Here is an 11877-nt window from a genome sequence, read left to right as displayed (position 1 = left end):
TGGTCAGTGGGTAACTGTAAAATTAAAACAGATCCATGTTGTTAACCCCAAAGCATTTCCAATAAAGAGAAGGAAATGAAACTCAGCCGTGGAGGTTTTATTTGTTTATTTGTTTCTAATAATACACGATGGGATCTGCCAGGAAGTCCGATTCACTAGCGCCATGCACACCCCCACTTCTGCACTGAGCATGAACTATGAGTGGTTCAACGTTAGACAGTCCAGTTTGTACCTAGAGGACAGGTTTGTGATTGCAGTCCCACTGGGGCTTAGATGCCTCACCCAGGGTGGCATCTCTGCCCACTTGGGATTTACAGCCTAGAAGCCTCTCTTGAACGTCTGCACCTACACACCATCTCTTCATGAAGCTGAACAGGGCTCTCTTTCCTTTAAAAAAATAGTGAGAGCTGGTGGCAGTAGAGAAACCCACCTTGTAACTGCCTAGTACTTGGGCACTTGCCCTAGATGTGGAAGAGCCAAGTTCATGTCCCTGTTTGGCCTACGTGGGTACAAATCCACATCTTTCACCAGGCAAGTGTCCTACTGCCATGACTACTCATACCCTCCCTTTCTAGCCCAGGAAGTCTAGAATGCATTTCTGCACAGACATCAGTAAGTAGGCTAAGGACTAGACCAACCAAGAATAGCCTAGTGATTAGGGCACTCTTTTGGGAGATGGGACATGGACTACATTAAGCTGAGTAGAAAATTACCCTCATCTCCCATGTCCTGAGAAAGTGCCCTAACCCATAGGCTATCATATGAAAGGGGGAGGTAACCATCATCTCCTTTGTGTATATTTAAAATTAAAGCTAGAGTTAGTTGTGGACTCTGCTGAGGTCAGTGCCTGCTAGGTATCTGAGACCCCTACCAGACGGAGGCCCACAGGGGATTTAGGTGGAACAACACCTGCTTTTTTGCATTTAGACACGAGTTAGGTGCCAAGTTGCTTGGCCATGGAAAGACCGAGGAAGTTTTGGCTCACAGAGCGGTACAACTCTGCATCCATGAGGAATTTTAGAGTGACAATAAAATGCTTATGGAGTTTGGGCCCTTCCAGGGTTAAGCGGCAGCTAAACAGGGATTTTAAGAACATTTTGGCCTAAGGCCCAGATCCACACAGTTACAGGCCAAGTCCTATTTAGGCAGCTAACCTAGCATGCATCACAGCGGAAGGTTTGGCAACTCACTATCTTTGCAGATCTGTCCTTTAGGCACCCATGTTCAACCTTAGCCCTACTTTAGATATCTAGGTCCTTTGGTGAATACAAGCTTAAAACCTTTGGAAAATCATGAGACGCCTGTTGTAAGGTACTGTCAGTTCGTTCAAAGGCATCCCACTGAGATGGCATCATCCTACAAGGGCCTCCTATGCTTATCTCAGCACGCACCACAGATGCGCTAGATTCACGATGGGATGTAGAGGCCCAAGTCCTGTCTAGCTGCCCCTGGAGGTACCCCAGTCCAATATTTAGATGCTAAAAATGCCCACTCAGCTGCCACCTTATCCAAGGGGTGCTGACAGTTCAGAACTAAGTCTTGACAATGCTGAACAACTCAGCACCTCACTCGCACTCAAGCTATGTTAGTGTTCACGAACAAGCCAGAGAGCATTTTAAGAGAACAAGTAAGGGATCAGGCCCAGCAAAAGGTGTGGCAGAGAAGTCAGTTGCCATCCCTTTTTATCTTGCAGCACCATGATTAGAACTCTCCTCCAGGATGTGGGAGAGTTGGATTCACTCCCCTCATCCAGCCAAGGGCGGGATTTGAACCTGCATCTCTTCCTTTTCCCTGCAAGGCTATAGGGTATTCCAGAGTAGAGGTGGGTCTTGCTCCTTTGGCGGAGTTCCCCATTGTACAGATAAACAGACTGAACCGGAGAGATCAACCTCCCCAAGACACTGATGCCAAGGGGATTGAACATTCACAGAAGTGGAAGATCACATCAGTAAGTGGAGAGGATGTGATTTGAACCTGCCTGTGTTCACAATTCACAGAGCTCCAGAATGAGAAGGGGTCACTACTACCTGTCCTGCCCTTTGTTGTTTGAAAAAGGGCTGGGATAGGTATCTACCTCCAGAGTTGTGCATCCTTTTCTGAATTAGCCATCTCCGGCCAACCCCTGCACAAGTATCTGTCCCAAAGAGACAGGGTGCAAGATGCATCCTTTTCCTGAGCATCTCCTGAGTTTAAGTAGCTCCCTGCACAGTTTAGGGTGGGCTGCCCATTTTTGGTACGTAACGCATTGTACAGGAAGCCTGGATGTCTACCCAGAGCAGGTGGCTTCCATTAGACAACAAGGCACCTAACAGTTAGATGCTACAATGTTCTGCCTTTTGTGGCGTAAAGCCCATGCTTCCTAGAAGTGCTGGGCAGACATGCGGATATGGTGAAACCACACTTTTCGTGCAGCTGTTTTCCAAACCAGATGGGCTGACTCTTCCAGTACGGGCAGACAGGCAGCTCCTGTGGGCGGTGCAAATTAACCCGGCTTTTGTTTTGGCTTTCACCACAAAGTGGGTCCGGACACTACAGCTGTGCAGTTACAGGAGCAGGCGTACTCTGCTGTTAAGCACATGGGGCTGGAAGGGGCCCTGCTTTTCTTCGGTGTGGGTTTTTTTTAAACCCTGGGATCTCCCGAGATCAAAAAACCCTCTTGTGCTGCAAAGTAGCAGTGCGGGGAAGTAGCATGTGCAGTGTGTGGCACGGCAGATGGCCCTGCGGCGCCACACACCGCACATCTGTGCTCGTCTGGATGCAGCTGTTGTGTTTAAGGGTCAGGGAGAGGGAAAGACAGAGATACCTTTCTAGTTTTCCCTGAAGTTGCTTTGTGTCTTGTACTACAGCATCACTCTTCATGAAAGTAAATGCAATCAACAGCCAAAATAATTTCTCCCTCATACTTGAGATCCAGAGACAGTGTGGGGGGTGGAAGGGTCTTGCCAAGATCTTGTAACAACTGTAGGAATGCTAATAATGTTATGGGCATGGTCTTTTGAAATTAGCCCTCAAGTGCCAAGTATTACTAAGACCCGTGCATCAGCAGAATAGTTAACTAAATATTAATTTAGTGAAACAAACAATTCAATCGGTGCCTTTGTGTCTGATGTGCAAGCAGGAGATTTATTCTCTATAATCAGAGTTAATTCTGGAACAAGATCTTGCAGGAGATATAGTTAAAAGAATGCCTTTTAATCTGCTGAGCTGTTTGGCTTGCTCATTAACCTCTATTAAACTTACGTGACTATCTCTCAGAAAATCAATCTTCTTTTCTTCTCCTCTCAGAGACTCATCAGATAGGCTGGGGGTGGAGGGTGGGAAAAGGGGGTGAAGTCTGGTCTCCACTGACTTTGACGGCAAACCTCCCATTGACTTTAGTGGGGCCAGGATTTCACCGAGGGTATATAAAATGCTTTAAAAATGTTACAGGCACAATGATTACACAAAATAGACGCCACATGTTTTGGAAAAAAAAAAAGAGCATATTTTTGTCAGATCCCAAGCAGCATTTACCTGTAGCATATACTTGGCAAAGGATCTGATATATGAACTGAATAAATAAGAAATATAGTCTCCATTTCCACACATCACAATTCATAAAGGCTATCAATGGACATAAGTGAACTTAAAAAAAAGAAAGAAGGTACTAGGCATTTCCTTTGAGGAGCCGTTAAGGAACTTGAATACATCAGAATCACTGTTACAACCTGCGAACGTGAAAATGATCTAATGAGGCAGGTCCCGTCTAAGCCGATATGTGGAAAACCTTTGACTTTCACTTGAAAGGCAAAATTTTCAAAAAGCCCCAGCCCCGCACAGAGACAGAGCTTAACAAACACTAAGCTAGAAAAGAAACGGGTGGGGGGGAATCTTAACCCTAAATGCAACTATAAAGCACTGCTCCAACTCCAGGCAGCTGATTCATTTCTATCACCTGTTATGCATTCGTTATTGTGGATGGGGCCCTGGGAAGCATTATAAACCATTTCAATTCACTCATCCAGAAAATTGTTTATAGAGAGAGAGAAAAGGCTGCCCAGGGATTAGCAAGACAAGAATGAGGCCACTCCATGTGCTGCTCCTCATCTTTTATTGACTGTTTTCAAGTCACAATTCAGCAAAACAATTAAGCACAAGCTTAACAGCATCCCCCGGGGCACACAGAAGAACTTCAGCATTGCTTCGGCATGTCTCTTAGTCTGGACCTGACTGAATATTATTTTACCCGTATGCTTAAATTTTAAGCATATGCTTCAGTGCTTTCCTAAACTGGGGCCTGAGGCTGCTCTCCCATTACCATTCATTTGAGTTTTGTCACTGGCCTGTGTGAGCAGGATCAGATGTGAAGTTGTTCGTTAACCAATCTGCAAGTCAGTGCTGGAGTGATGGAAGGGGACAAATCTGGAATCAGTTATGGGGACCAGAAGGCTCTTTTGCTTTTACACAGGTGAGTATCTGGCTGTTTTTCAGCCAGTGTTTCACAATGCAAGAAAATGGGTGGTGGGGTACAGGGGACCATGCTATACAATACCGCATTTTTAAAAATCTGCTTGGAATACGGGCGTTACTTTGGGCTCGCAGTATGGAGGATATGTCCAAGAAGGGATTTCAGAGAGGAGTGCGAGTCAGATAAAGACCAGACCAGACCACCTTCTTCAGCAACTTTGCTATGAATAAAGCCAGGACAGAGTTCTGACACTAGTGCATGTTACTGCTGGATGGCTAGTGTCTACAAATGATCATATCTGGATTTTGATGCCTAGCAGTTGGAAACTATGCCCAGGCACTTAACTGAAAGCAGCCATGTCTTCCAAGGTGCTGAACCTCCACAGCTATTACAACTGATGTGAGGTGTCCAAACACGGATGGCAGTGGCTGACAACAGATAACCGCACTTGAATGTTCTGGCTTGTGAGTCCTAAGGTTTCATGGCCAGCTGCCACATTTGATCATCACTTGGGATATGTTAAAAAGATTGAAACTGTGCGATTGAATTCACCATTCACTTTAGGGGGGATTTTCCAAATTCCCACAACTGGGAGTTTGAGGCTCAGGCATCCAGTGGAGCCTGAACGCCTTGGAAAAATCTTCCTCTTTACCTTGGTTCTGGAGCATGTGGGATTTTAGTATATGCAGGACATGGAGCAGAGCCTCAGCTGATATGATTCATGTTAGTACCATCAACTTCCAGGTGCCTGATCCACAGCCCAAAAGGAACAGCTACCTTGACATCGAAGCAGGTGCCAGTTGAGAGAGGAGCCAGTGCATTTGACTCCAGGAAGAGGAAAGAAAATCTTTGCTGAAATTCATTAAAGGGCCTGCAGGTATGTTCTGAAGAACTAAGTGGAAGCTAAAAAATTTCAGAGAGAAAATACTTAAAATAATTATCTCCGCACAACTATTTGACATGGTGTGTGGCTGGTATATTATAGGAAAAAGTTAAGTTGTTCACACTTGTGCATTATTGCAGAATCTAGCAGAGAGCAACAAATGTGATCAGAGGCCTGAAAAGTATGACTTATGAGGAAAAGTTGAAAGAGCTAGGGTTATTTAGTCTGGAGAAGAGATGAGTGGGGTTGAGGGGGTTGGAGATTTGATCATAATAGTCTTCAAATACCTTAAGGGCGATTACAGAAAGGATGGAGATGGGCTTTTCTTTGTGGTCAATAGGGGACGGGGCTAGAAGCAATGGTCTGAAGCTGCAGCAAAGGAAACTGAAGTTGGAGATTAGGAAGAACTTTCTGACTACAAAGGTGGTCCAGCACTGGAACAGGCTACCTAGAGGAGTGGTGTAATTGCCCTCCCTGGAAATTTTCAGGGACAGGTTAGACAGACACTTGGGTGAGGTGGATGATCCTGGCTTGCACAGGGGGCTGGACTAGATGACCTTGTGAGATCCCTTCCAGCCCTACTCACCTATAATCACTGATTTTTTTTTTGTTTCAGGGATCAAATTTGACAACTGGTTTCAGAGTTTAAAGTTAAAGAATATCCGATATTGAGATCTGTTATGCGTTACAAGCAGTTTTATACTCCCAGTTAGCATGAAATGGTGTCATACAATACATTTGTAACTTCTCTCCTTAAGTGAAGTGAGGAACTCATCGCAACTCTACTTAAGTTTCATTATTGATGCCTTTTCCACATAGCAACATCACAATAAGCTTTCTATGGGTTTCTTTCAAAATGCAGTAACTTCTAATATTCACTGCAACTGGTGCAAAAATTTCAGAGGAAAAAAATGATTTTTCTGAACAACTCTGTCCCTCTAACTTTCCACTAGAGAGTGTGCTGAGCTGGAAGGTTTGAATACCTGCCTCACATTGAAACTGTCAAGCAGAAATGCAAGAAACCTCAAAGACTGTTGCAGTGCTCAACAAGAAAGGGAAGAAACCCAATTGTGGTAGTGGTAAACCTATGAGGGTTTTCTGTTAAAATCTCTAGCTACCATCCAACCACAAGAACTGTCAGATACCTCCCACGATACACATTACAACATTTTCCTTCCCTACATACAGCAAAGCTAAAATAGCCAGGATGCAAGAAGATTGATCCTTAAAGACACTTCCTCTGATTTAGTTACAAGCCAGACACATAAAAAAAAAATGTGTTACAGAAAAATTGGTGTGCATTAATATAAATACCTCACCCGTTGTTTCTGTTGGTAAAAAGGGAGAGATTCAAATGGCTGCCAGGCAGTCAGGTCCTAGCAAAGACAGCAGAGCTCAGGCCTCAGTAATCAATGAGAGTGATGGCCATGCCATATAGGGAAACAGAAAATCTGCACGTTTAATAAACTTCCTGTTTCTTTTCAGGGTCCTTTACATCATGACCCACAGTATAGCCCATGCTTTGGTGTAAACTCCTATGTATTAGCACATTGACTTTGCAAGGTATTGAACATCACGACTGTTTGCTGCTTCTCCCCTCTGCTATGTATTCCACAAACAACTGTCCAGAAAAGGTGAAGAACAAGCAGCAGAAGGGGATAGAAGCTGTTTTTCTAGGGTTCTGGAGAAATGTGAAGGCACTGTTGGAAAAACAAAACATAAAACAGTCTTCTGCAACAGATCCCCGGCAGATATGTATGAATTTAAGGAACTGTTTTGGAATAAATGTCTCACCCATCTCACAATAAAACCCGAGCCGCTAATATTTATTATTAGCCCAAACAAAAACAGAAATCGAGTTAGGGCAGGGTTCTAAAAATGGTGGATGGCCGGGTAGATTTGACCTTACGGACTAAATCAGAGATACATAAGCTGTTGTAAGCAGCAGCTCACTTAACCAGCCCTCTTGAAAGCTTATGCATCTAGTCTATACCCATGGTTCTCAACCTATGGCCCGCATGCGGCTCAATTGGCACACTGCTGCAGCCCATGTGACATCCTGTTAAATGAATACATAGGAAGTAAGTTGTGTGGGTGCGGCCCACACAACACATCGAGACCTGCAAGCGTGGCCCATTGTGGCAAATAGGTTGAGGACCACTGGTTTATACGGTGCAAATCTACTCTGCCTTCAACTTGACTTCATACTAGCACAGCTCACGCCCTAGTTCTGCAAAATGCTTCAGTGATTTAGGAAATAGGCCCACTTGAAGGTATCGTACTTCCAATTCAGAGAAGTCTCTAGGTGAGCAGTCGTCCAAACCAGCAAGTCAGTTCTGGGTTAAGCTTCTAAATGATAGAGACAACTTCCAGCCCGAGGAGACTAATGTGGCTTTAAGCAACTTTGTGGTTCCAGACTGCTCAAGAGACCTAAAAAGCTCCCAGCATAACTTTGCCATGGGAGGTTACCCGGCGTGTAGTGCTGCCCAGGACCACCAGAGCTGAGGCCTATTCCTGATGCACCTTCCTGCCACCATCACACCTTCTTCTGAGATCCTTGCAGGACAGTCTGTAGCTGCCTTCCTCAATTTCTGGGCCAGGGGAAATTCTCTCTCAGGTGGATCTATCCCTCCCTTAAGCTGCTGCTGCAGCCTTTTTTACCCAGTGAAAAGGAGTCAAGCCTGGGTGAGGTTCTGCAAGTTTCGTGGAGTGAATATTTCTGAGCATTTTGGAAATTCCCACTGTGTTGGCCTAACTGCTCCCACTCGCTCAGTGGTAAAATTCCCACAGCTACCTGTGTAATAAAAGCAGTTAGGTCAATCCTGAGTGCTTCCAAAAAATCTATTTTCCACCTTAGTGGAAGAGATGAAGTTAATCTGCAGTAAGATTAACCTCCTTAATCCATTCACATTCCAAAATGATCACACTGGACATTCAGATGCTAAAAGAGGAGCCTTTAGTGATAAAAGAATTGAAACGCTTTAGCTGTATTTGTGTCCTGATTATATTATATCTCGTTCCCCTTACAGATAATTACGCTTCTAAATTTTTTAATAGTAAAAAAAGAGAGACCAAGGGCATAAAAGAGACATTTTTAAAAAGAAAGATTCCCTTCCCGATAAGCAACACGAAGATGTTTCTTTTTATAGACATCTTTACATTCCAGGTTTATTCAAGAGACATTACTTACAGGCACATAGACTGCAGGTTTATGTTCCGTAGATCTTAAGAACGGTAAAACACTGGGAGCATGAATCAGTAATAACCCTAGCAAACAATGACAATGAGGCTACAAAAAAGAGTGATTTCGTCTTGTAATACCAAAGTCCTGGATTTTTAAATCCAAAAATCTTTAATATTGAACTAAGCCATTTACACCTAGAACGTTTGGTACAATGAAAGTTCATTAAAAAAGCCCACACAACACAAGATGCGTAGAGCAGCAATTTACCTATACTTGATATCTGTGACATGGATGGCAAGACAGAAGTAACTGTACACCTGAAAAACGTCACATTGATGGACAAAGGAATCTTGTGCTTCAGTATTTTGACTGGAAAGTTTCTTTATCCAGCATGAAGTCTGCAAATCGCTGCTGGAGCTCCTTCTCTCGCTCCTGCTGGCGCTGCACATCTTCTTTTAGACACTAATGCGGAAACAGAATGAATGACTGGTCAGTTCTCCCCAAAGTTGCACTAGCATAACCTGGACTAACCTGCACTACATTTGGTGCCCTAGAGAGCCAAGATCGATGGCTGAGATAGAAGAACTATTGGGTTTGTTTAGAGAGACAGGAACTGCTGTGCTGGATCAGAGCCAGGGACCCTTAGATCCAGGATCCTATTACCAACAATGACCAGCACTGGATGTTTCACAGGAAGGTGCTGGAAATTCCTGCTAGTCAGATGTGGGATGCTCCCCCTACCTCATTAGGTCACCTCCTAATCCCTACCTGGATTGGTTTAAGAACTCAATCATGACTGTATTATCCAATCTCTTTCTGAATCTTGCTAAAGTTACACACTATGAATTCTACAGTTCGGTGAATGAATTCTGCAGGTCAACAATGAGTTGTACAGAGAAAGCTTTCCTTCTACAAGTTTTGCAACTGTTAGCGAAATTAGATCATAAGACAGCCTGTTCTCATTCCAGTTCACACGGCTCAAAATATCTCCCAAATACCGACTCCTACATACTTAACTACCTCCTCTGCACGTATATGACATCCATTCATCAGCGAGTGATGATGGACACTGCAGCTATTCTACTGGCTGGTGGCTGCAGGTCCGGCCACAATGATCACAGATGTACATGGCATTAGGGGCTACCGTACTGACCGGCTGTTTCCTTCAGTCACGTTACTGTTGCAATTTGAGTGAGCATTTTTCATCATGATGTTGGACTGCATCTATCTATCCTAGACAATGGCGAGAACATCTAATGGTCACCAGGTCCTATAAGGCTGGGTAAACATTATTAGCCCACAATGACACTGGCGCTGCTCCAAACTGTAGGGCTTGTCAGTGACTAAAACTTAACTAACAGGAGCACCAAGGTCCAGAGCAGAGCCATTCAAGAAGAGGAAGGAGTCTAGTCACTCAAGCATGACAGTAAAAGTCATGCTAGCAACAGTTTTCTTCAGACATCAAAATCTGGTCATTTAAGCACCTCAGAAAGAAAGGGGGTATTTCTGATGATGGGACATGACCTGTTTAAATAAATCAATGATGTATTTGAGACTTCAAGACCACACACACTGCAGATTTCGGACAAAACAATTTGGAAAGGCTGCAGAAAACTTGCAGCTTGTTGAGTAAAGCTTTCTATTTAGATATGTAAATACATCCAGTGATCGGAAATGGTCTTAAATGGGCCCACTGACAATGCTCAACAAAACTGGGGGCAATTAGAGAATGATCTATAGTTTAGCACCAGCTGTTTAAAGCATGGTACAGAAAAGTAACTCCATACATGAGAGATGTATTGGTGATGATCCACCTTTCCTCCTTCCTAATGACTTCCATATACAGTTGGCTTTGTTGTAAAATCAAAGCAGGGTCTTTCTAATTGTTGATACTGCACACACACAGCTGGGTAGCTGAAAAAAAATCAAGCTGTGTTCTTCCTGCTTCATACATCATCTCCTACTATAAAGCATTTGGAAATAAAATCTTAGCTGATTTTTTTTCTCTAAATACAAGAGGGAGAAGAGAGTATGGCTGCTTTTCTCTCGCTTAATCAGCTCAGAACGCCACGAATCCCAGTCCACCATTTTCTTCTCTCTCTTTCCCACAAAAGAAATCAGATAATTATTTGAAAACTATCAGTTTGGGTCATTTGGTAGATCAGCTTTTGAAGCTAGCCAATGAACCTAGAAGCCAATTTGAAAACAAATCCCCAAAATGAGGCCCCTGCTACACATTACATGTATTGCGCAGTTAGCTGGTTAAATGTGCAATAAGTTTAGACTGGCCACATGTGCAAACTAATTAACACACAATAAAAAATGTCTATCCTGGCTATAAACAGAGACAACTAGCTAAAAAGTTAGAGCTTGAAAATACATAACTCTGGTTTCTACCTAGCTTTTATCTGACTGTGCAGCAGGGCCCTAAATTAATGCCAGGCTAATTTATTTCGGCTACAATCCAGAGATCAGTAGGACTTTGTCTTTTTAAATGACAAAGCCAAAGTTCAGGTGCTTTCCAATGGCCCAAGAATATTCTCTTTTCCCAAACTGTCAGTGTAATGCTGCTTTTGCCAGACATCCTTTCCTACCGGAAACAATCCTCGCCAAATGTTTGGTTTTTTTTTTCAGTTTCTAGCATTAATTGAAGCAGTTGCCTAATTTCTAGTAAGAGGCACTAACAGTAAAATACCCATTTTGTCATGGGTTATTCTACAACTTTGCTTGGTATTGAAATGCGACTGTAACCTTAATAAGACAATAAGAAGTTTTAACATTCAGAAAAAGAACACTTATCTCAGCTGTGTAAACTGCCCAAGCTCCACTTATGTCCATGGAGGTATGACAGTTTACGCCAGCTTTGTCATTTGTTCCACTATACCCTAATGGAAACTACAGATAATGAGGGAACATTTAACCTATGCTAAATCTGTTAGGAGATTATACATACACAAACAAGGACAAGGTGGGCAGAAGGAGAAGCAAAAACCAGATTTGCCTGAGCTTTTAATGTTCAGAGGCTCTTGGATGTGACAGGATAGGGCAACAAAAGGAGAAGCTGTCTTAGGTATTAGGGCTCCATGAAGCTTCAGTCGCTGATTCGATTCAGTGGAGATTCAGCCCGATTCGGTGGCTAAATCTCCGTATCCGGATAGAATTAGGAGATGCTTTAATCTCTCCAATCAAATCGGAACCCTCCGACTCGATTTGGAGAGATTTAGAAAGATTCAGTGATTTGGATATAGACACAGCTTTAAACGTTTTTTCTACATACCTCACGGTACCAGGCATGGCTTGTGAACACTGCAATGATGGGGCGGATGGAGCGTCCCACAGGAGTGCAGAGGGGTCCCCAACACG

The 11877-nt window shown here is 43.5% G+C and overlaps 1 protein-coding gene across 1 annotated transcript in view; it reads right to left on the bottom strand.

Moving 5' to 3' along the window:
• Window positions 1-8470: 8470 nt before the first annotated feature.
• CDC5L (cell division cycle 5 like) overlaps window positions 8471-11877 on the bottom strand; it is a 45546-nt gene continuing 42139 nt past the window's right edge. The window contains exon 16 of the mRNA XM_006028209.3: window positions 8471-8976. Within this exon, the coding sequence (XP_006028271.1) occupies window positions 8872-8976 (105 nt within the window). The 3' untranslated portion in view covers window positions 8471-8871. The remainder of the gene's footprint in view (window positions 8977-11877) is intronic.

The sequence above is a fragment of the Alligator sinensis genome, unplaced genomic scaffold, assembly GCF_000455745.1.
Source record: "Alligator sinensis unplaced genomic scaffold, ASM45574v1 scaffold1156_1, whole genome shotgun sequence".
NCBI classification, from domain to species: Eukaryota; Metazoa; Chordata; order Crocodylia; family Alligatoridae; genus Alligator; species Alligator sinensis.
Note: the sequence above shows the minus strand (reverse complement) of the source record. Positions and strands in the feature narration are given on the sequence as shown.